This window comes from Medicago sativa, chromosome 8 (genome assembly GCF_051527215.1).
Source record: "Medicago sativa cultivar Bolivia chromosome 8, Bolivia_mono, whole genome shotgun sequence".
Classification (NCBI taxonomy): Eukaryota; Viridiplantae; Streptophyta; class Magnoliopsida; order Fabales; family Fabaceae; genus Medicago; species Medicago sativa.
Window position 1 is genome coordinate 14,375,790 of NC_140756.1, and position 26,685 is coordinate 14,402,474.

The 26,685-nt window shown below is 33.7% G+C and overlaps 2 protein-coding genes across 3 annotated transcripts; one reads left to right on the plus strand and one right to left on the minus strand.

Moving 5' to 3' along the window:
• Nucleotides 1-1,754: 1,754 nt before the first annotated feature.
• On the minus strand, nucleotides 1,755-10,268 carry LOC146897196 (putative helicase MAGATAMA 3). Of its 2 annotated transcripts, XM_085738132.1 has the most exons (9): nucleotides 10,146-10,268; nucleotides 8,284-8,918; nucleotides 7,438-8,122; nucleotides 5,593-5,781; nucleotides 5,244-5,339; nucleotides 5,003-5,165; nucleotides 4,762-4,891; nucleotides 2,910-4,676; nucleotides 1,755-2,743 (listed from the first exon to the last, which is right to left on the minus strand). In XM_085738132.1, exons 2-9 carry the CDS (start codon nucleotides 8,308-8,310, stop codon nucleotides 2,330-2,332), a joined length of 3,471 nt encoding a protein of 1,156 aa, XP_085594258.1. In that variant the 5' UTR covers nucleotides 8,311-8,918; nucleotides 10,146-10,268; the 3' UTR covers nucleotides 1,755-2,329. The 2 variants fall into 2 exon arrangements, with proteins under 2 accessions (XP_085594258.1, XP_085594257.1); XM_085738131.1 differs by having other exon boundaries at nucleotides 7,438-8,918.
• An 11,656-nt stretch (nucleotides 10,269-21,924) lies between these two features.
• Nucleotides 21,925-26,128, plus strand: LOC146897197 (uncharacterized). Its single transcript, XM_085732640.1, has 4 exons — nucleotides 21,925-22,247; nucleotides 23,512-24,110; nucleotides 24,552-24,638; nucleotides 25,578-26,128. Exons 1-4 carry the CDS (start codon nucleotides 22,023-22,025, stop codon nucleotides 25,819-25,821), a joined length of 1,155 nt encoding a protein of 384 aa, XP_085588766.1. The 5' UTR covers nucleotides 21,925-22,022; the 3' UTR covers nucleotides 25,822-26,128.
• The last annotated feature ends 557 nt before the right edge of the window (nucleotides 26,129-26,685 follow it).

A 26,685-nucleotide genomic window follows, 5' to 3' on the forward strand; every position in this document is an offset into this window, starting at 1 on the left:
AGCTCAAAGACAATACATAAAATATGCAAGGTCTGAGGTTCAAACCCGGCCACCACAAAAAAAAAAATGTGAGCTTTTATTTAAAAAGGTACTATAATATTTTAACGGACAATTCTTAAGCTTTTATTTACAAATTATACTTGGCCATTTTTAGTAAAGAAACATATTCTTCAACAGGCAATTATAAAAATTAGTTTTTCTGATCTAGAGAGAAGTAAATTTAAAGCACTTTCCAAGTGTTTTTTGAGTCATAAAGTTTTCTTGCTTTATTATAACAAAAAAAAAACTAATGTTTTCCTGCTTTGGATTTGAACAAAATTGTCTCACCTTATATACATCACATAAAAAATGCTTCAAATATTGAAATTATATAAAAGTTGATTTTATTTAACATATGATTTTCATATGCATCGATCAGAAATTAAATATCTAATAAAAATTTAAAGACTTGACATCTACCTCTCGTGTTACAACACTTATATTCTAAGTCTTTGACATTATTACATTTTCTTCCTAGATTATTGGATTATTTAGCCTAATAATTAAACAATCCCAATTGGTGAAAAATATTATTTCTAATAGAAGAGGTTAATCTCACCATAAGATGAAACAATATTCAAATATTGGATGGGAAAAGTATCTATATTTAGTGTTGAACACTTCTAACACAACAACTTTTTTTCATATGACAATCCCGAATTAAACTATAACCATGCTCTTCCAAACACAATATATATCACTAAATATTGATTGAATTTAGTCATATACTTAAAAATGGAGATTTTAATATTAGAAAGTTAATCAAGACAATAAAAACAATTATATATATAGACACGTATATGCGTGGATCATTACAGAAATTGTTGTTTATAGTGTACCACCCCAAACCAAATCCATAACATATTCAGATGAAAATGGTACAATTATTATACTATTTTATTTGAGGTGAGGTGATGATACCATACATTTAAGTTTCAAATATTAAGTTTGAAGTTTGAACCCGCCAATCAAATTTCTTGGTTTGTGAGCTTTGTCTGCAAGAGCACGCACGCTCTAAGCCACGTGCAATGTCACAATAATATTGAACAAATAATAATAGAATATTACTACCAAGTTATAAGGTTGTTCCATACACATACTATACTGTCCAGTGCATTATTTGAAATTAATCATAGAACAATCTCAATCTATTTGAACTATAGGACGAGGTTGCATTATACTGATTGCTTTCGTTTCCTTACACAATAATTCATAGCATAGATGAGAGTGATACTTTACCGTTGCAACTTGCAATATACACAAAAACGGGTGTACACTATGGAGTATTAAGCATGACATGTCCATTCCAAAAATAAACATGACAAGTGAGTAGGTATTAGTATGACTCTCATTTTTAGTGTATAATAAGGTCCTACAATGCAAATAGTGATCACATGATGTAAATGGTGTACATCACATCAACCTAACCTGTAAATTCTTTCCATATTACTTCTCCCAATTCCTATATTTTTACTTCAATCTAAATGCTCGTTGATCTAATCTAATCGTATGACATGAAAGTGTTGCAAAATTAAGGAATCAGTTTTTTCCACCAAATAAAGGATTAGATTCTTGCAATGACCAGATTAATAATTACCAAAATCACAACCTCGGCATAAGAAAGATTGTATGCCAGTGTTGATGTTGATGCGGTTGCATTGCATCAGAATTCAGAAGTAACCTATCTCAGAGACAAAATATCTCAACAAATGAAATAAACAAATAAATAAATAATGAAATAAAATAATGAAAATTTCCATACAAACACATTCTGATTATTGTAAGTAATCTAATTCCTTTCTTCTCCTTTGGAAGTGAAACATTTCCCATTGTGTCATAAAATTATGAAAGAAACAATTGGCTACAGCATTGTTGTGAATCCCACGTATGTACAAAGTCAGTTGACAGCAAACTGCCATCATAGATCCCTAAAATTATGCACTTGTTTCCTTTCATTTTGATACAAAATTGAGTATTTTCTCTCCCCCGCCGCCTTCTTCGTTCAAATGTCTGCGGTCTTTCCCCCCAACACATCCCAGCAGCTATGGCGACAAAATGGCTAGAACCAAAACAAGCATATGTTGGTTTACCCATGTTACATGCTCTCCTTCATCTTGTTTGTGTATTTGTGGCTCATGCAGCTTCCCTCGAAAGCCCCCCCGGCCAAGAGTTTTCAGCAGCGCTGCCCCGGGGGATGAGATCACAGAATGACAAAATCAGATAGCTCATATGAACTCCCCCACCCCCAAAGGTCTCGATGCACAAGAAGAATCTGCAGATAAAGCAATGGCTATACGTCTCTCTTTGCCATGGTTCCAGTTGAACCTTGCCTCTTCTGATTGCCATGCTGCCAAGCATCTCTGGAATCATCCAAGGAGTTCTCGGTTAAATACCTTGATGGACGATGGTTCCCATTTCTGGAGCTTGCTGAAGCGCCATTCATCCTCTCATCATCTTCAGATGGTGCTCCCACCCTGGATTCCGTATGCATCTCCATTGATCTATTATATCTTGGCCCGCCTGATCTCATTCCCCTCATATTTGAGGGTGGCTTACCGGGCAATGGTGTGTAAGCAGGTCCCTTGGTCACCAGAAAGTCCTTGGGAATAGAATCCATGTCCATGTAGCAATTTCGGGATCTTGCATCTGCAATCAATGCAGCCCAATCTTCGGATTGTATCAGAGCATTTGCATTTCCCATCACCTGTCAATTATAATAAACTATTAATATCAAGCAAAAGTGTGGTTTTGTGCATTCAGTACAAAAATACGTGGCGACATTAGATTATTAATATCAAGAAATAAGTGTGGCTCTGGGCATTTGGTAAAAAAAAGACATGTAAGAAGAAATTAGGAGATTCATTTCATACCCAAAGGGCCCTTCTTGCACGTGTAAGGGCAACATTCATTCGACGTATATCAGCAACGAAACCAACCCCATGAGTCGATGCACGCACACAAGACATTATGATCACATCACGCTCTTGACCTTGGAAAGCATCTACTGTGTTGATATATATATCCTTCCCTTCTTCTGAATTTAAGACTTCCTCAAACTCACGTTGGAGGCATTTCAACTGCAGCTTGTAAGGAGTAATTATGCCAACAGAAATCTTTGGCAGACCCAAAGATTTCACTGTTTTCTGAATATGCTCATACAATCGGAGACAAAATTGTGCTTCGTGTATGTTTTGGTAGGAGACCGATCCACCTCTGTGAGACTCCCGCCCATGTCTGATGTCATAGAATATATAAGGTCTAAGTAAAGGGTCTTTATAGTATGCTTCGTCAGGCAATTTAATCACACTTTCACTGTCACTAAGGCGCCCCTGATAAAAGTACCTAGAAGGGAAATCCCTAATTTGGGGATGCATTCTATATTGAACAGACAACAACATTGTTGGGCATCCTGCTTGTTGGAACCTTTCAAAAAGACTCCTGCTGTACATCAAGGTTCCTGCAGCCTTGCTGATAACTGTAGCAGGAAGCTGCTGAGGATCTCCAACAAGAACACATCGTGCTGCCCCAAGAGAAAGGGGAGGAAGAACTCCCACCTCACTGGCTTGGGCTGCCTCGTCAATTACTACCATATCAAATCCATGGGAAAGACGAGAAAACAACTTGCGGCCACTGCTAGAAACAGTAGTGAAAACTATTTCAGCTTCATTGGCAAAACTGGCCTCCAGACTAGCACGGGCCTCTTCCAAATTGAAACCACTGCCAGGTCGAAACCTACCTTCCAAAACAGCAAGGCGGGACATCTCGACCAGAACCTTATCCCTGCCTTCGACTACAGAGGCAAGGTTCTGTAGCAAAACATCCCGATTCTGATCACGGGCCATGAGAAGGTCGGGGTCAACGCCGACAGATCCTTGGGAACGAACAGCAGCAGCAGTAGCATTCAGTTCTCTATGAAGACAGTGCAACTGTTGAGTATACTGTGCTTCACGATTCCTCAACTGTTGCATCCATCCCATAACTTCCTCCCGAGTCTTGACTAAAAGTTGTTCAGTTCTCCGCTCCACAGAAACTGCTTGGGCAGCACGTGTCTGAGAATCAACCCCAACCCGTGCTACATCAGGTCGATATACTTTCATCTCTCCATCAATAAATCCACGATCAAGGACACGGGAAAGAAGCTCATCAGTGGCAGCATTAGAAGGAGCACAGACCAACATTCTAGGCTTTGGGACTAGTTTTGGCAAAGTTCGTAAGAGATTTTGGTCCATGTTTTGAAGAACTTCATCGATGGACCCTGTAGGGGCATTATCTGAATTGAGCTCATTAGCTTGCTTGTAGCTTTCAGGAGCTACATGCTTAAGCAAAGAGGTGTAGTAGTGTTGATACTGCACAAGGTGAATGACATTCAACATTCCCCATACTGTATGTGTTTTTCCTGTTCCTGGAGGTCCTTGAACAAGAGTAAAAGGCCAAGGTTCTTGCCTCTTTGTTGCCACACTACTTGTACCAGCAGCTGTATGCATAGCTGCCCATTGGATTGCAGCCAACTGGGGTTCGTTAAAAGTCCTGCGCAGATACTCGGTAAAGTTTGGCGTGAAGCATTCAGGCATTGCCGGGGTCTGCTGCTCGTATTTCGGGAAGTGTTCAGGACTAGGCTGCAGAATTGCACTTTGCATCTGAAAAGTGAGAAATTAGTCAGAATTGCATACCATTGACATACTGTTAGATATAAGAATATTTTCATCATATATATATATTTACCTGCATGTTTAAGCGACGAAATGCATGTAGAGCAACATATTCTCTCTGTGTAGTAGCAAGAGAACCAAGGACTGTGAGATACCAGATGCTTCCAGTTTGAAGTTTCCGTACGATATGATCATCGTCACCCCTGAAGAAAAGACCAATCTCATTTGAATATAACTATGGACCCAGAAAAGTACATATATTAACAAAACAATTGAATGGGATCTTTAATGCGAAAATTTGAAGGAGTACTTGCCTGCTGGGATCATAAGAATCCCCCACATAGTAATGGAGTATTGCACCAGGAGGATCGCGGGTATCAATGGGTATGTGTCGCCTAACTGTACCAACCACACGTCCAGTGATTTCTGATTCCCCGCTATCGTGACCTAAAGATGAATTGTTCTGCTTGGATCTGACTGCTCAATACAAATAAATTATCAATAAAGTTGAACTAAGAAAAGAAAAATGGCTCTACTAGATTATTGACAACAAACCTGATCCAGGCCTAGGGGTTGAAAGAATTGCAACATCGCCCTCCTTAAATGACCATTTGAACTCATGTGCTGGAAGTAATTTCACATCATACCAACCTAAGAGAGAGAGAGAGGTAAAACAAACCCACAATTAACAAAAACAAAGAGGGACAATTAACCGATATATCACCAAACTGTAGGATCATGTTTGTTGAACCTTGCACGGAGAAAGCAAGAAACACGTCCTCAAAAGTATGGCTGAGTACCCAAAAAATACAAGCACAATAAAAGAAAATTAAACTCCTTGAAGTTGGCAGAATGAAGCTTCTAGCATACAGATGGAGTTTAGATTAATGTTAAGAACTAGTACCTCTTTCTCTTGACTCATTTGCCTTCACCCGCACCATAATATGAGTATCCCTTGACACCGTTTCTGTTGATTCTTCCCAAGTACTGTAAAGTTGAGCACGGCATTCCTCAAAAAGCAAAGGCTCAAATACTCGAACATACTCTTCCACTGATTCAAACTTTCCAGGAACACACTTTAAATCGGTCTCTCCTGAACCACGGGATCTTCAGTTAGTCACATATAATAATATACAAATAAATAACAATCAAACTTTCGAAGAATTAAAGGATGCATCCAAACATTTAGAGGGACAAGTAACAAAATAAGTAATCATTAACTAAATAAAAGCAGCAAATGCATTTTAGCTCAGCGTGTTGGTATATACTACAACATAAAGCTTGAACCAACAAATATAAGGATGACCTGTCTGAAACAGTGATTAATACATATTAAAGTTCTCCAAATGGATTATTTTCATCATACAATTCCATAAACAGATGCACTCTTTTCTTCCCTGTGTATAATCATATATTCTATATTGTACCATTATTCCCACCCGTCTTATTTTCTTCAAGCTCGCAGACAACATTTTTGCTTTTGTTTGCTGTAAATGGTTTAGTTGTTCATATTACGTGCTTTCTACATACCTACAATTGAAGTGACCCCCACCCTTTTAGGATAAATCTGAAAGTTTAACCTACCTTGCCCACTCGTGCAAAAAGAGGGGGATCTTAACTTATCACTTCACATGTCTGAGAAACATCTTCCAAAGATTTTATCACAGACAGAATGTCAAATTATTTATCTACAACAACAAACAAGTACCATGATGTCCTATCATAGATTGTGTCGTGTCTATAGATAAATTGTGTCAATTATAACATTCTTTAATAGTTTAACCTTTAGTTTTGTTGGTCTCCCTCCCCTCTAACTTTTGGACTATACTCTATCTAGTCTACCCTACTTACCGTTCCTGCTAAAAGTCATGGTTCACAGCCAACTAAACTTTGCCGAATCTCTATGACGAATTATTTATAAGCAGCCAAAACTTAATATATGACAAGAAATTATGGTTCACTAATCCATGTAGTATCAATATGCAGTTGTGTACATCTACAACCAAATCGTTACATAGTATCGCACTATGCAAACTACCAATATCAAGAGATTTGAATATCCATCAAATGATCTTCTATTGAATAAGCAGGTAATTGAATGAACGTGAAACCCTTTCCGACTAAGAATATAGGAGTAGCATGTGTCTATAGTAACTATGCATTATATTCTTTGAATAACTATGAACTTGGTCTTTTAAACCAACCTTGTCGTAAAAACTATGCCTTAAAAGATTTTGGTGTGACATAAATAGTTTGCATTCAAAACATACATTTGTAAAAGAAAAACCTCAGAAAATCAAATAACCCCATATATTACTGTATAAATTCAGCAATTAGCATAGAGAACATGGAGACAGGACATATAATAATTGTTAACATACTGAATTGAAGTAAAGCACCAGGTTGCCCTTCCACTTGTTATCTTTTTTTCTTTCTCAAGAAACATGACAACTTGAGAACCATAACACAGAGAGGCATATGATGGTGACTGGATTACATAAGGAAATCATGTAAACCAGTGAAAGCTATCAAATCAATATCAAATTCCATTCCAAAAACAACTGTCATCACCTTTGCATGTCTCTCCAATGTTATGACTCTCACAGTCTGATAACTGGAGGAAGGGAGCAACAAGATGAGAAATCAGAAACGACTCAAGTGCAAGGAACAAAAAAACAAAAGAGATCATGAGCAAAATTGTATAAAATTGTATTTTTGCACTAATGGATATAATATGAACACTCAGTACCTGGGTGGTGCCAAAACTTTTCACTGGTTACCTCCCGTATGAGGCGTTCAACCGATGAGTCCTGGGACTGGAAACTGACAGGGGCTTGCTTCTTGATAGAAGGATATTTCTTGTTTGCCAGTCTAACATCATTAGAGCTTTGACCACTCTGTCCCGACTTCCTATTAGAAACAAATGCATTCTTCTGCTGCCTCAAATCTGTCTGTTGTTTCCATGACCCCTGTCTTGGTATGGGTGGTAAATTGGCCTCTATAGGAGGTTCTGCCTCATTGTTTATCCTCCTAGACCTACCAAATGGTACAGAATTATCACCATTACAATCAGATTTAGGTTCATGTGTTTCAGTTTGACTTACACCTTCACCAGAAGAAGAGTCAACAAGATTCGGATCCTTAGCTATTCCAGCACGCTCAACTTGTGCAGGAATAGTACGAACTTCCTTCACAGTACGACTTATAACTGGCGATGTGAAAGCCTGTCTTCTTGGGGTTGAGGTTTTAATAGGACCTGCTTGCTTGACATCTTCCAAGTTAAGAAACATGGTCTGTCTAGTACGTTTCTTTCCCAACATTTTCTCTTTCTGTTGGTCAATCTTCCTCTTCCCAGGAATATTTGCACCCCTAATTGCATGACTTGCTTCAATACCCTTCACCTCTTTTTGCTTGGGAACTAAACCAGGTTCCTCCTGTGCATCAATAGAAGCTTCACTTTTTACATTGCTTTCTGAATTTGGGATACCATTGTTTTTTTGTTCACTACTATCTGATTCTAGACCTATAGAAGCACGGCTATTCTTTTCATCATTTAAACTATTAGAATTAGAACTCTTGATATTGCTAGACTTACTGTCAGAAGCCACTGCAGAACTTCCATTCACTGTTACAGATGTTGTTTGTTCTTCTGGAGCATGACTTTGTTGCGGCGGATTATTACCTCCATTTGCATCAGCAAAACCCTCATCGTCAGACCACTCACCCTCTTCCCTTTCTGTAGATTGTGCTTTTGTCAAGCCAGATATGTGTGATTCCTTAACTTTAACATCCTCATCTTTACTGAACTTAGAGGAAGACTTTGCACCCGAATCTCCTGCATTCTTAAGATCAGAATCCACGACGGGGACACTTGCAGATTTAGAACGAATAAAAGGTTGAAATCCCGAGACGGTTGAGGCATGAGAAAATGCGTGATTATTCATTATTCCTTGAGCAGCAGTAGAAGCTACAAGTAAGTCTGAAGAATGGGAATTTGTTGATGGTTGGGTCTTTTGGGGCTGGAAGCAGAAAACACTATCCTTCTCATCATTATCTTCTGTAGGTGGCTCATTGAGGTCAAAATCAAATAACGGTCTTCCTCCGGAACCCATCTAATATGCATAAGGATGCAGACTAAATTCTGAATAAAACGTTGAACAGATGTGTTGCTAGTATTATTTTTAAGCGACAATGTACATGTCATGCCCACGATGAAGAAAGGCTGTGAATCTGCAAATCAAACAAGAGGAAAAAAGGGTCTTATAAATATGAATTTACAGTTCAGATAAAAAAACCATATACTATTAACGAAACCGATGACAACAATTGCATCCTACCCTAACGGCATGAACCAAAACAAACAATTACAAGAACAAAAAGAATAAAACCCGCTGCATACCAATAATCACTGATAACGATGACATGTTTTATGTTTAAAAATACAAACTATTCTTCACATCATGTACAACTAATGATCTAGAAACACAAACTATCCTCATATCATGTACAATTAATGATCCAAATTAAACAAATGAAAGCATAAAAAGTAAAAACACAATATATAATAGATAAAGAGTGTACCCCTTAAATAGCAAACCAAAACCTAACAGCTAGATGACACTACTAACACTAAGCATATCTAAAGATAAACTTAAAGCAACCATCCAATGCTATTTAACTATGAAGCACGGACACAGACACCGCCATGGGACACAACACAAACGCTGATACGTTTATACTGGTCAGACACCCCGTCTAACACCAGGACGCGCCTAATCTTTATAGTATACATGCTTCATAGCTAATTAACACAGATAAAAAGAGCCGCCAACAACAAACAACAATCACAATACAAAGAACAGAACCTAATTCAGACAAAACAAACAAGATACGTATGCATATACATATGACAAATTCACAATCACAATACAGTTCTCAGCTCTCATCAATCTAGATCAAAAAAGGCACTAAATTTCCCTCAAACTCCAAAAACAAAACACTAAACAAACCATAAAAAACTACACCCCGGTGATAACAGTGGTATTGGATAACAGAGTTTCCAGAAAAACTACACCTCAGTAAACACAACAACCAACAAATTTCTAGGGTTCCATCATCCAACAATGAAACAAATCACACACTATCTTCACCAAACACCCATTCATTCCACAAAAATCCACATACCCTTAGATCTTAATACATAGATCAATCCACTAATTAATTCACCCTAATGCACAAATCTAATTAATTAGTCAACCCTATTTTCCTTTATTATTCACCACCATTTTCATATCTTAACAAATTCAATTCTCTTATCCACACTTCCCAATTTTCCATCACTCAAATTTATCAATTTCACCGACCAATCCTCAAAAATCGAGAAAAAAATAATCAAAAATTAAAATCAGTCTTCTAGAGAGAGAGAGAAGAGAGAGAAGAGAGAGAAAGAGAATTTACCTCTTCTCAGTTCTAACAGAGGGTTGGCTCTATATCTATAGGTACAAGTTGTTTTGTAGAGAGAGAAAATTTTCTAGAGAGAGAGAGAGATTATTAGAGAGAGAAATCGAATGCGATTTTGATGAGAGAAAGAGGGTGTGGTGTTGGGTTTATATAGGAAAATATCGATCGAATCTCACCGGTCGGAGATTTTACCGGCAACCGTTAAGTGATTTCCGGTGAAGGGTAATTTCGGGATTTTGATTTGTTATTATTTAATGTTAGGGTATTGTTGTAAAGTTTTGGTGTGTGTAGGGGTAGTTTCGGAAGTTAGTAGCGGAGGCTAAAAACGATGTGTCTAAACGGTGGAGATTGGATATCACGTAAGTTGTGGCGCGTGAGGTATTGTTTTGTCCGTTGATTTTGGATCAAGTTAATAACAATTTCAAAATACTCGTTTGTGATAAAATCTAATTAGTGGTGCAAATCTTTTGCCCCAAGCTTTACTATTCATGTTATTTATTTATTTACTTTTTGAATAAATTAATTATATTCAATATTTTTAATGATGGGAATGGGATGGTCATCTCACATTGAATAACTATTTTAATAAAAAAAAATTAAAATAGTTAAACTAAAAATTATCAATGGAAATAAATTATCTTAAATGTAAGTTTGAAAAATATTTAAATGCCATTAAAATAAAATTACAATAAATTATTTAGAAAAGATAAATGAGTGTATTTGGTTCAAAGAATGTGTGTGAATGTTTTTTTTTGTTGAGATATTTTTTGAAATAAAACAATTATGTTAAGAATGAATCTAGGACCTCATTAGCTATGTCATTGCCCCCAAAAAGTCCTTGTGAGCTTAACTCAGTTTGTATGGACAATGTATAATATATGCAAGGTCCGGGGTTCAAACCCCGACCACCACCCAAAAAAAAGAATGAATCTAGAAGCTACACATTTGCATAAAAATTTAGTTTGTTCAACAATTAAAACCCTTAATTTAAACAGTATTAGCTTGAAGGCGGACAAAAGTTTGTCATTTAGTATTATTCTTTTTATATTTAAATTCAATTTTAATTATGATTAGTTTGGATTTGATTTATTTTTATTGGATTATTGTTTGATTTGACTTAAGAATTGGATTAATATTTTATTTTAAATATAAATTATTCAAAAAAAAACATTATTTCAACTAAGGGATAAAATTGGAAAAAAAAACACCAAACAATATTTTATTTATGAAAAAATTGAGGAAAATATCAAAAATAATGATAAATGGTTTTTTGAAGGAAAATATAATGATTAATATAAAGGAAAAAATAATTTGAAAATAATTGAATTTCTGGTCAAAAATAACCAAATTAGAGAATAATAAAATAATTTAGTTCAAACATTTGGAAAAAAAAGTCATTATGAATGAAAACAAATTAATTTCCTTATAGATAATAATAATTAATGAAAGTCAAATATTTAACTAATAAATTTCAATTGAAAAAATTGAATTTAAAATCAATTATATTACGTTGAAATGGATGTATTAAAAAAATCACTATGAATGAAAATAAATCGATTTCCTTATAGATAATAATAATTATGAAAATAAAAAATCAAAGATTTAACTAATAAATTTCAATTGAAAAAAATTAATTTAAAAGTAATTATTTTACGTTGAAATGGAAATATTAAGATAAAACTACAAATTAATAAATAAATAAAAGACGAGAATGTTTTGTGTGTGTGTGTGTGTGTGTTGTTTGTATTTGATTAAAATAATTTAATCAAAAAATTCATTAATACATTTTGATTAAAAATAATTAAAACTTTGAGGGATGAAAATAATTAAATTTGAAAGTAATTAAATTATGTTTAACATATATATGAGAGTGTTTGGTGGATGGAATAATACTTTTTGATTAAAACATTGTGGGATGAAAATAATTAAATTATATTTAACATATATATATATATATATATATATATATATAAAAGAGAGTGTTTGGTGGATAGAATGTAAGTAGGAATGTGTAGGTTTTTGAGGTATTTTTCTAGATAAAATAAATTTGTCAAAATTAATATGGAACCAATGCGAGCGCGCAAAAAGTAAGATTCATATCGAAATTGGGATTTCTTATAACATACCCTCATATGACTCTAGCAATGAGGATATTTTCAATTGATTGATATTTTAAGATAAAATATATTGTATACTTTTCGCTAAAAAAATACCTTTATACACATATTCCCTTTCTAATCTTCGAGTTTTTTTCCCTCAAAAAAAAAAAAAACTTCGAGTTTTTTTACTTTTTTTTTTAAAGAAATTCAAAGAAACTAAAATATATCAAAGAGATGTTATTTTGGCATAAGATGTTAACTATAAAATTTAGAGAGAAAAAGAAGTTGCTTGTTTTGCAAGAAAACGGGATTAGTTAGCTAACTTTTTTTTTTGTTTGAACGGCATTAGTTAGCTAACTAATTGTTTGTCTTTTATAGATAGTTATGCAAATTAGTTCGAATATATAACAAATCATAATTAGGATTGCATAGAACTATGGATAGCATAAATAAGCGACTATGTACAAACTTAGATTTGTTTATCATGCATGCTTCTTATTCACACAAGCTTTTACTATTCATCTATGGAGATCAAGGTTATATTTTTCACATGGTATCAGTCGTGGCTTGCCATCTCTATTGTTCTAGGTCTTACCAATCTTCTTGAGTTTACTCTATTCACAAATATCCTAATCAATTTCATCTTCTCGGATTGAAGACGAATTTTGTTTCTTCAATCATCTGATTCATCTTTTTTTCCTTCTCCTGTTTTAATTCTTTATCAACAAGTATGTTGAAGTCGGTTGAAAATGTTGATGGTGAACACATAGTCACCAAGAACAAAGGATACCAAAATGATAATTTAAGCGCCTATTTCATGCACCCGAGTGAAAATCCATGCATTCTTCTTGTTGTTACTCCATTACTATATAGTAAAAATTACTAATCTTGGCCACTTGTGATGACAATAGCTTGAGATCAAAGTACATACCACACTTTATCAATGGAGTTTTACCACAACCATCAAATGAATATCATGATTCCATAGTTGGGGATCACTACGATACAGTGATAATGTCATGAACTTGGTAATTTAGTTGAACCTGAAATCTCACAAAGTATTATGGATTGATACTACATCAAGAATTTAAAAAGAGCTCGAGGATCGATTTTATAAGGAGACATCTTTAGAATTTCTAACGTTCAAGAAGAAATCTATACTTTTGAAACAGGGTGATTGTTCTATCTCTTCTTATTATGATAAAATGACTTTTGATCGGTGATGACAAATTTGGAAAGTGCACCAAATTGTTAAAGTAATATATTAGTAAGTGTATCGTCTCCACATGAATTGTTGTTTTTGACTTGACAATTTATTACACTTATAATTCAAAATTGTGAATTGAGAGGGAGTTTGCAAGATTGTTGGTTTTGCAGTAAAAAGTAAATGGATTTGCTGATTCAAATGTTTTAGCACGAGATTAAGATTCTTTGAATCCACTTTACCTTTTGTTGGATTAATGCAAGTTTCATACCACTTATGACCTAAGGACTATATAAAACGATGGTTAACTTCGTCGGACCAAGATTCTCATCCCTAGAGATGTCAGATTGCTCCATACCAGATATAACCTAAGCTATAAAAATCATGAGCTTATACTTACATAGGCAATTGAGTTCGGAATGCCACGTTGTTCCTTAACTATTAAAGGGACTTAAGCTCACACAGACGTAGAATGAGTCGAAATGCCATGTTGCTCCCAAGGTCGGGACTTAAACTCGCACATGCGTCTTAGAATCTAACCATCGTACCCTAAGAATCCCTAATTAATTAACAACTTTTGAGCAAAATACATAATTAATGATTCTAGCTAAAGCAGTATCTCCAGTTTATAAAACCTGAACCTAAGATCAATTTAAAGTGTAGGGGCGTAAATTCCTAGTTCGAAAGCATTAAGTGTGATAAAAATGTAATATTGATCCATGGATTTATCCTCCCACGTGTAATTGAATATAGAATGCATGTTGATCCTCAACTATTTAGGATTTATACTCACACAAACCCGTGAGGCATCAAAATGCCATATGGCTCCTATGGCTGAGACTTACATTCTCACAAGTGTCTTAGATCCTAACCATCATATCTTAAGAATACATAATTAACGATTTTAGTTAAAGCAAGATCCCAATCTATAAACCCTAACTTGTGATCAATCAAAAGTCTAGGGTGCGACAAGTTATAGTTTGAAAAGCATTAAACACGATAAAAATGCAAGTTAAATATAACTCATATCATACTCGGATAAATAAATTGCATTAATAAATTCCAACAAATAAATAGAGGTTCATATTAGAACCTTGATCTTAAGGTATTTAGTTCCTCATGGTAAGTGAATGCACAATCAAATAAAACCATAATATAATTTTAGAACAAATTGAAGGAATTTGGAAAAAAAATTCTCTTTGATTCCCTAGTTGCCCGACTTTGCCTTGAACCACCAAGTTTCTAAATAAATATTTTTGGGTGAACAAATGCCTTTAAATAAGCATTTTTTCGCATTGAGTTACTGACCTTTTTTCTCATACCGTAGTAAAACGGAATTGAGAAAAGTTATTTTTCTTGCCCAACACGCATGGGGTAGTGGAAAACTACCCTCCTCACGTAGCCATGCGCCTTGGGCACATGAGACTGTAGTGTAGGCGGGTTTTTTCTTATGTTTTTCTTCGTTCTTCAAGTCTTTTTTTCCTCGACATGCTCTTGAGAGCTGGGACTGAATTTTCCCAACTTTTATTGTCCTTAAAACCTTTTTTTCTCTTTATTCACTAACTTCCATAACTTCCATGAGGTGTCTTACTTTCCCGAATTATATAATTTATCAATAAAAATACTCAAAACACCTACGGAGTTGTCTATTTAGGAAAGAAATATAATTACAAGGACTCAAATCAAACCAATAGAAAATATCTCCAAAACCATGAAGAACTCATCTAAATTTGCTTCAAATGATTAGTAAATGACTCCTCTAAATTGATTTTTTAGTTTGTGGCACTTTAAAAATTCACAATTGATCCGTTACTTGTCGGAAAATTCTAATTTTATGTGAAAAGTCGTATTTTAACGTCAGAAACATGCTTGTATAAAATCATGACAAAATTTAACCTCTATGTCACTTTTCTGGACATTATATCTATAGGGAAAGATAAGAGATAACAAATATATTTCAAACTATAGGGGTAGAATATGTGTATTTTAGTTACAAGATCAATTTTTAAACTTCACATATTTTACAGGATCAATTTGAACAATTAACTCTTACATTAATAATAAACTAGCTAGATTTTCTTTATTATAGATTTTATTGACCTTTTGAGGGTTTTGGCTCTTTGTTCCCCCTTTTTTCTTTGTATTCTACTTTCTTTTTTAATATATATGGGGGTTGCAGCTTGACCACACACCTTTCTTTGTTTTGAAATAGAAAAAAGTGTATTCATCGCACTACGGTTTAGCAATGACTAACATGTGTCCGAAAATATATTGGATACACTAGGTGGTTTTTTCCCGCTCATTTAGGTATTTGTTGGAGACAATCTTAATCTATCAGATAGAGACTATATATCAATTAATAACAATTGAATTATTTATTTTTTTATTTTTGTAAAAGTTTATGTGGGTTGAGTGATGGAGTGGCTTCCCATGCGTCCATGATTAGAGCAAGTTCTTAAGACTCAACGAAGGTTAACAATGGTACTTACGGTTCATCCATGATTCACACCTTTACGGGATACGAGTCAACTCTGTACCAATTGAGTTAACCTTCAACTATATCCAAGATATTAATTTTGAAACTCGGTTGGAGATTTTTTATGTTTCTACTTGTTATCCACACGACAAGTATTCACAATCAATACTTTGTATTTTCAAATGCAGTAGAAAGTAAGCGAGAAATAGACGAGGAGAAGAACAGATGCAGCGGTTAGATCATCAGGGTTATCATCTTATAATTATATTCAAGAGAAAGTATTGGATAACGTTTTGTTTTCACCATGCATGCCGTATCAAAATGGAGGTTTAGTGCATTCATTATTCTTTGGTTATTTTATTTTGAAATAATTAATCTACAAATTTTAAAAATTTAAAGGGATTAAAGGAAACTAGATAAATTACAAGTATTTTGTAGTACAACTAAATTATAAGCATTGATTACACCACCAAAATAATCTTAAGTACTAATTCTACATAGTTATCTTTTTTATGGTGATTAGGTTTGAACCTCAGACCTTACATATATTTTAAAGGTATAATGTTAGGGCATTAGTCGTGAACTATTAGAATTTAAAATGAACGAAAAAAAAGTCAATTAGTATGAAACGGAAGGATTATACGTAACCAAAAAAAAAACGGAAGGATTATACAATATGAAACAAACAAGAACAATTGTAACCAAAAAAAAAAAACAAACAAGAACAATAATAGTCAGAGAAAAAAAAATTGAGCCCATTTGATAAAAGACAATTGTAGCCCTCATTGCCATCAAAGAATAATGGGATTTGGCAATAATGAATGTTAAAAGCAATCAATTCAAGTTGCATACGATGGGTGCAAGTGATTTTAAGATTTTCACCTAAGAATGTAGACAACACATTATTCGTTAGGTTTTCTTTTGCTATTTTTGGTTTGGTTTCCTGAACGAATTTTTTCCTAAGTTAATGGATCACAATATCCTAGAGGCTAGATGAAATAACTCCACGTCATCATGGAATAAAAAAAGTTTGACCATCTTCTTAAAATTTGCCACGTTACATGTTTAATTTTCTTCCTAAAAAAAGAAAAATTCCCCTCTATTTACAAGGCACAGTGGTACATTAAAAAAAAGAAAGAGGTGCATTGATATTTAAGAGTTCGATGCAATTAAGAGGTTTAATTAGATTAATCTAAACTTATTGGCCATAATAGAAAATTTGATATTCGAATCACTACTTTTAGTCAAAATATCGTGATTTGAGTGAAAATTTAGAAAACTACACTCATTTAGTAAATTAAAGTGAAACGGCAAATAAAGAATTAAATGGTTTTTATCAAAGTGGAAAAGACAAAAAAAAAATGCATTTCTTATTTTTTTAGCAAAAGTAATTTACTAGTACATTTTTTTAGTTTAATATGGTGGGGTTAGTACTTGAGAAGCTTATATATGAACATACAATAATATGGTAGTTTCGTTTTCGTAACTTCACAAAATTGATGATTCAATCATGTCTTTTTACAAAGTTATCGAATTCATTGTATCATTGTTTTATCCAAAAACATCCACTTTTCATTCCTAATAACTAGGATGTGTATATTAATGTGTGAAGGAAAATGCTACTCCCTCCGTTTCAAAATACATGTCCAATTTTTGCAATGTGCACTATTCACTTGACTTACTTTGACCACACTTTTTAACTAATGTATAAATACAAATATTAGCATGTAAGATGTTGTTTGATTTGTCTCAACAAATATTTTCAAAATATTAAATTTTTATAATTTTTTACTTTAGATAATTAAAGATATTAACAGTCAAAATTGTGCATTGGCATGTGTGAAGTGGTTGACTTGGACATGTATTTTGAAACGGAGGGAGTACTTCTCAAGAAAAATAGCTTCAAGAATTTTTCAAGAAATAATTGGCAAATTTTAATTGGATGATTTATTTGTCCACTTCCTATTTTTTAGCCACACCTCCTTGAATTGTGGCAAATAGTGCATTGTGATTGGCTATTCTTTATTCTTGAAGAATTCTTGATATTATTTTTCTAGAGATATAGCATTGCTCGTGTGTGAAGCACCAAGAAGTAGAAGTGGCAATAAGACTTCAAAAGCAAAGTAACTAAAGTTGAGTTTCATGCATAGGCGCTTTCTAGGATGCGCGAGCCCCTCATGTCGTGCATCGTGCGCGAACCAAAATTATGCTAGTGTATACTACATGCGTTTACATCATGAGTAATGTTATATTCAGCGAGAGATTTACTCGCGAAGGAATCACGATAAAAACCCAGTCAATTAAATTTCGTTATTTAGCAAAAAACACGGCGCCCCATTGAAAAGTACAAGTGAGTTAATAAGGTAGTCATGCAATTAAGACATGCAGTTTTGCTTTCGTGAAGCATTCGTTAGCTTTCAAGTCGCGATAGATAGCATTTTCCCTACATCATAACCTTCTCCACCACGAGGTTGCTTTCATTCCAACTTCTTTTTGTTCAACCATATGATTCCTTTTCCGCCACACCCATTTTTTTTATCTTTCATTTAAAATATAGTTCATGAAACCCAACTTCACATTCTTCCATCTTTATCAAATTTTGAAAGTTAAGAAAAATGAGGAAGAAGTTTAATTTTGCTTCCATGGAAATTGTGAAAACTATGAACCCTAATTTAAATTTAGAATTCCGAGGAATAAAACTATCATATAAGGAAAATTTTACATACCAGATGTGTCATTTACACAAGTTCATCGTCGATTGAACTCTCGAATAACGAAAATAGCTAAAAAGTCGAACATGTGAAACGTTGTGAAAGATAACATACTAAAAGGAATAAAAAAATAAATGAAAAGACAACAGATATTAAAGGATAACAAATATTTTTTAGTCGAAGTCTTGTTAATATTCTCTCACACTATAAATGTGCAGAAGAAAAACTATAAGTCTCTTATAGTAGTACCATATTTTCAAGGCAATTAGACTCCATTTTACCTATCTAGCCTTGTAATAATCCTTGTTAATATTCTCTCACACTATAAATGTGCAGAAGAAACACTATAAGTCTCTTATAGTAGTACCATATTTTCAAGGCAATTAGACTCCATTTTACCTATCTAGCCTTGTAATAATCCTAAGAAAATATGTTCAAGTTCTCATGAAAGATATGTGTGTCCCACTTCAACTGTTCTCTTGAAGGGTTACACATGGAATTAGCTAGTTCAGTAATTCACTACTCCGAGAAACAATAAGAGTAACTTCTGAGATAGTATATATTTTGCTTATATACTTTCAGAAAGAGGATTTTATCTTGATGTAATCCCTTCATTGTTGACATGGGCACTTCGACCAAACCGTCCATTTTTCTTTTGAATTTTACTGTACTCAATATAGTTTATACTATGAATGAGAATTCATTAATTAAGAGGATGGGTGGTTAGTCCTTTTGCCTTGGCAAAAGAAAAAAAAAGATGGACGGAATATTTGTCAAATATAATTTATGGCTGCCAAGTGCCAACTTTTTGTTGCTATTTAGTCCAAGAAAAACTTGTTGCTCTTTTTAGTGCTTGTTTGGATGGGCGGTGGAAGCAACTTTCTCGCATCCCAAGGCAATTTTTGCCGTGATTTGGAAAAGCTACAATATGTAGCTTCATTGTAAACGTGGTTCTTGCCGTGCTTTTGGCCTTGACGTGGTAATTGTACCGTATAGCCAAACACAGGCTTAATCTTTCTTTGTTTTTGGTTTAGCGGTTTCTTCATAGCTCACACAACATTAAATTTTCTTTTGCTATCTTTCATCTCAATTTTTGCATGAGTTAGCTCATTTCGTAGGTAACCCGCAACGTTTAATTCTAAAATTTACACTTTTGAATCTACAAGTCCTAGTTCAATTAATTAAAATGACAAATGTTGAAACAAAAGTAAAAAATATCTTCTGTCACCGAAGAGATTATTAGGTTAAGTCGTGAATTAGGTCGCTCTCGTTAAGACATTTTGTGACACTGTCTAAAATTTTGCAACCAGACTATCAACCACGAAACCCACAGGATAAAACAGCTCAGCTACAACTATATCGAAGTCCTGCTGCATTGTAGGATCTGTTCTAGAAATACACCTTTAAATATGGTGTTAAGACCACTCCAATATGATATTTACATCACTCTATTATGGTACTAAGGCCACTCTAATATGGTATTATGACCACTCTAATATGATGTTTCCAACACTTTAACCTCTTACTTCTCTAAGGGTATAAAATATAGAAAATGAACTATATTATTAAGATCATTCTTACCTCCAAAGGGACAATATATATCAAAATGGATTAATTATGATCTTAATAATACTCTTATCTTAGAAAGGGAAAAAATTATCGAAGAGACTATGTTCTTAAGACTATTCTTAATTCAGAATGGACATTATTTCTCGAAGGGACTATGACCTTAAGAACACTCTTTAAATTCGACAAGACAGAAAAAGAGGAAAAAAAAAATAGGTCGTCAACACAAGCTAAAGGAGGGTGAAGAGAGAAAAATTATTTGACAACTCAAAAGAGCTTTTGGGGTAAGTGAAAGTGAAGAATGGAACCTCTATTTATAAGTGAGGAGCCAAAGATACGTTATAAATCCAATGGCTATAGGATTAGTTGACCGCTACAAAATCAATGGCGTGATCTCGCCTCATAAATGAGCACTCAATGAGATGGTCGACTTGAGAATTTTTAATTCACATATTAACATTAATAATGTTACAAGAGACACTCTTACTATAGTTCGAATCCTTGACTCCTTCACTTATGTCGGTAAATTTCTAATAAGATCATCTACAATGGGGAGTCCTTCCCCTATTAAACACCATTGTAAATAGGCACCCCCTTTGTGACACCAATGAATATGGTGCTTATGAAGGTGGGTGCTTGTGTAAGCACCCTATCTCTCCTATTACTCATGGGTCCCACATGTACAGTTAATTCTATTTTTTCTATACATTTAATTATTGTATTATTTTGATATTAAAAAATAATTATATAATAGTTGTAAATAATAGTTGAATTTGATTCCCTAAAAAAAAATAGTTGAATTTGAATTTGCTTGTAGCATGGTCCTCACCCAAATCTTGCCCCGTACCTACAAAGGAGAGCACAAATTCAAGATAGACAAACTCATCTTCAACTTCAACATGATCTTGTGGAGCATATTTGCAACGTTTTGGGAGTGATAGTCAACAAGATTAGTTGTTATTTAGAATATGCAAATTTTCATCATTCATGTTATATTGTTTTTTTAAGTTGTAACTTTTTCTTGAATTATTAATAAAAATAAAATATAAATGTTCGTTTTTTTAATAATTTATAATTAAATTATTTTAATATTTTAAAATTATATAATTATGAATGAGTATAAAAATTATTGTTAAAATGTAATGATAGAGTTATTGATGGGACCCAATTAATAATTATTTTGAGGTGCTGGGTTGGAGAAATTGAGTGATTATTACTTATTAATTATAAAACGAATGACGTGTACAGTCGGGTCCCACTTAAGCACCCAAATGGGGTGCTGCATTGTGGATGGTCTAAGTCTTGTTAAACGGTGTCCCAAGAGTAAGGGTTAAGAAATGCATAAATAGAAGTTTTGTATTAAAAATAAAAGTTTTGATTTATGATTAAGTAATCATTACACAACTTGTTTATAAAATCCTTAGTTGTTTTAGTTGTTTAATCAATGCCCCGTGACACTAGTTAGCATTGTTCTAACTATAATTAGACAATGACAATAGTAGTAATAATAGTATGAGTTATGCTAACAAGTATCTTTTGTTAAGAAAATCCAAAGTAGTATACTCCATTTGTATTAAAATAAAAAGTTAATTTAATAAATTCATCATCTTCACCATTTTCCAATGTAATATTTATATTTTTATCCTTTTAATCAACACTTGAAGATACTCTTTAACATTTCTCCGATATTATATATAAACACTCCCATTTTTGTACATCCACCACGTGAATGAAAAGTAAAAAGAAGCGAGCGAACCTTAAAAAACAAGAATCAGAATCAGATCCTATGAAACAGTGGATCGAACAAACAAGTACACGATGATGATGTTTGGGTTTCGAGTCTTATCCGTTATCGGAATCGCTTTTCTTGTTATCTTTGAACAGAGAATCTCAACTCCCGTTTGCAATAATCACGTTGAAGAAGCAGAAGCTGAAGCAGATGAGTTGAAAGTTATGATGGTTGCTGACCTCTTTCTCTTAGGCTCTGAAGCTGGTTACGTCAACCGCTTCTTCAGAGACCATTACATGTCCAAATTCTTTCGGGTACCTTCCCTTTCTTAGGATCCACCATTTCTATTACATAATTTGTGGTTGTTCATAAGCTCTTTTCTGCTTATTTTCATAAGCTTTTTGTATAGTTATTTATAGTTCTGGGCCATGTTTAGATAAACTGCTTAATTAAGTGCTTATAGCGTGATTACTTATTATATAAGCTATCGTATAATAAAAGATGCAAAAAGTCAAACTGTTATTTTATAAGCTATAAGTTGTTTTTTATAAGGTATTATGGAGAGTGGAGGGCTTATGAAAATAAGCTGAAAACAACTTATACATACGTCATTAGTCGTTTTTATAAGTTTTTCTAAACAGTTTCGCAAGTGCTTATATGCTAGTAGATAAGTTCAAATAAGTCAATCTAAATAGGCGCTATACAATGCAACTTATATAGTTTGTACATGTAGTTTGCTCCATTGCCCATTCAATTGGTTATATACGCATACATTCCTTAGTCACAAGCTTTCATATGAAAAGTGGTAATTAAATAAATGATAGGAGTGGGAATTAGAAAAAACTATTTTCGAGTAATAGTAATTCCAGGAAGAAGATATGAAATTGAAAGGAAAATTTGAATCAATATTTTTCTGCCATTTCAATTATTGGTTGAGGCTCGGGAGAACCAAGTTTGAATTCTGGCTCAAACAATCATTGGTCAAAATTTACTTTCCTCCCAACCGAACTCTAGAACACTTTACGTTACTACTTACTTACTAATATAAACTGTTTACTGAGATGCATCTTACTCTCGAGAATACTTCACTGAAAAATAGGTCTTGCTATGCAGTATTCAACTTGCAGCAATACCACATTAAAAATGGTGTTAAAATGTGAGACAATAATTACTAGGCAAAATATTAAATGGTAAAAGGCAAGGATTTTTTTTATTGCTGTTTATTACCACACTTGTGTATGGTTATGTGAACTTGAGCAGTTATCATAACAATAGACTATAGGAAAATAAAATGTGATCGGTCTTTCACAGCTTATTTCAGAGAAATAATGTATTTTTCTTTAAACTCTCTGGAATTATAAAAATGTTATATTTAAAAATTAATCTCAAAATAAGCTAATCCAAACACAATGCAATAATCAGTTTATGTGACTTGCGTTGGATATCTCATGATTAGAAAATTATTCCAGGTTTTGTAATATTTTTGTACTGCGAATCATCATGTCAATTCTGGTTTACTTCATTGTTGAATTTGAACCAACCACAGGCTTTTAATTTAATAATGCACCAACTGGCCAGAAATCTTTTGAAAATTTGAAGCCTGATTTGCTTATTGTCTTGGGAGATGTTTCTGCAAAAGGTTCGGAGTTAATAAGAACCAAATGGGTGTCGGTACTCCATCAGTTCTACCAAATGTTGGGGCCCTTTGTTGATCTTCCATTCCATGCAACTCTCGGTGATAGAGATATTGGAGAATGCAGTGATCTTGATGTGAATAAAGTCAATTGGATTTCTCGCAAGTTACCAGGATTGGATCGTTCTGGTTGTGGTGCATTTGAGATTGGTAATGTCAGTTTCGTTTCGCTTAATTCTGTGGCCTTGCTTTGTGACAACAGTAGTTTGCGTTTTGATGTTGAAAAAGTAATAGAGAGGGAAAGTGTAGAACTTCGTGAGGAAACAGAAGCGGCAACAAAAACAATGAATCATTCCACCCACTCTAGACACGCAAAGTATAACTTCTTCTGGAGGGAAAGCACTGTGTTATCTGGGTCAGGCCCCGTCCTTCTTCTGCACTTACCTTTGGACCAAACAAGAAACGAACGCTATGCTGGCATTGGTGCTTTTGAAAGATCTTCTAGCTCCTTTATAGAGCGGTTAAATGAGGTGCCAAAAAACAGGTTAGTGGACATTTTTTTTCTTATGAATCACATACCATCTGATTTTTAAATCTTGAAAATTTAATTCATGGTTCTCTGAATAAACCTTGAATGAATAAACCCTATTTTGTACATATTTTTATACACATGCATACAATCGAACGGAAAAGCGTACAATTCCACGTCATCAGAGTGTTGTGAGGCTTGTTTTTCCCCAATGAAATTGCAATTGTACACTTTTGCTGAACTAAAAATCTATAGGAAATGTCGAGTTTGCGGATCAAACATATATGGTATTCTAGAACCTTAGGAAAACTATGCATATAGTCAGTTGTTATGTTTTTGTAATATTGGTAGTTTTATTTGTTTAGTTTATAGCTAATATCTAGTACTCATTCTTGCAGTATTCATGCTTTTTAACTTTCTATTTTTTTTTAATGTGGTATTTTATTTTCATATTAGGGAGCACGTTGGGATTGGCTTGTATAGTTTACTTCACACTCTCCCACTGAATGCTTCTGAGTACATTTTACAAGCTCTGAGGCCAAGGTAATCAAGTGCTTATTTGATTGTACATTCATACAACAACTACTTCATTAATACTTGACCATTCATATAACAATTACTTGCTTATTTGTAGAATGTGACATTATCTTCATGATCTTGCATATCAAATTTCAGATGATTTGAACATTCCTAGATATGTTATCTAAAAATGAAGCTTTACTTATATTTTAAGTTACATATTGTTAAAATAAAACAGTGTGATGAAGTGTTAAATATTTATTTGTATGAAATAATTCAGTTACATTTTTCTCGTTGGTCGGTATGCTGCACTTGAATGCTCTTAGGAGAAATTATACCGTTTTTATCTTCAAGCTTGAAGTGAAACAGGTCCTTCATTTTGGGACAGGTATATATAAACTATGACCTTTCAGGCTTCAGCGCATTAAGGAAACATATCATCTTCTGTTTGGTTTGAAGTTGTGTGCCTCAGAGGATTTGATTAACCATCATGCTTGTAGAGTGTAGGTGTCAACGTGCCACTAGCCATCTGCCTCAAATTGACATTTTTTATTTGATCCACTATCCCTTTCCCCACCTAACGAGAAAACCCGAATAAATAACATGCATTTATTTGTTTGTTTCGGTTATCTTGGAGGCTAGATGCTATGGTTTCATTTTGGCTGTTCTTTCTTATATGCATTTTGTGGATGTAAAATTACTCTCGAGGTTGCGTCTAGACTATTATTGTCCATGGTATAAGCTGGCTTATTGAAGATTTGTTTCAAATGTTTTGAAAATTACTCTTGATTATTTCGTTTTGTGCGTGAAAGCTAATTCAGCTTGTAATCTCATATTCAATGTTTAAATTGATGAAATGGCCATGCATGGTTTAACTTTAAGTATTGGTCAGTTGGTGCTGTGCTCAAATGTTGAATCTTTGAGAAGTTGTAAATCCTTTGACATGCCTCTCATTGTCTGCAGGATTGTCTTTAGTGCTCACAGGTGCACGTTTTCTGATCACATCCATTTCGACAAAACTCGAGAGATCATTGTCCCATCAATGTCATGGAATGCAAGAGATGACCCTGGATTTGTAATTGCTACTTTCCGAAAAACAGGAAGAGATGTGAGCATAAGCTATTGTTCTCTTGCCAGGGAATCTCATGTTCTTGTAGTTTATGTTTCTATAATAGTTATGTTTTGTTTAGCCTGTTTAAAAGGATAACTAGGAAAAAGGATAGTATGAATTAGAGAATGCTTAGTACCACATTATTTTTCATCATCATCACTGTCTCTACCAATTTTGAAGTCCAATAAAACTTTTGTTGCTGACTCGAGAGTTTAGCTCAAGATTGATGTAAAAGCAGAGAACATAGGGCTCTTTCAGGTTGGAGTGTTAATAGCCCGGATTGACCCATTGTTCCAATCGATCCTAGCTTTTCGGGTTGGTTTTGATTGTATCGCACAAGAAATAACAGGATGACATGAATTGATATTTTAATACAATATCAAGAACTAAATTGATGGACAAAGGATTGATTTTATCAAAGATTTTCAACTTCATAGATTGCTTTGAAATTTCATTAGTTTCAAAGATTGAATTGTTCCAACTCTATAATTTTTAGGTACTAAAATGGTGAATCTTTTGTTTAATCTTCCCCTACATATTCATGACAAAATTATGAATCCTTGTTTTTTTTTTCTCACACATGCATCTAATACATAACATCCTAATCCTTGAGATTTTATTGATGTATTAGTCGTTTTTGGTCAATCATTTTAGTCTTTGATTAATTTTTTGTATCAACGTTTTCTCTCTGATTTGCTTGACGATTTGCAGTTTTGAGAAATATTCTGAAATATTATTATTTGAGGAATCGAAATTTTGTTCCCATGACTAAATTAGGGACTCATTCTATCATCATACTTAAAATTAATCTCAAGAAGAAATGTACATTGTGTTTTTGAACAAGTAGATATGTACATTGTTAAACCCCAATAGATATTTTTGAAGTTTTAAAGATGTGCCAAATGAAGATCCGTTGCAACGGTCTAGCGACAAAACGATGTGCCAAATGAAGATCCGTTG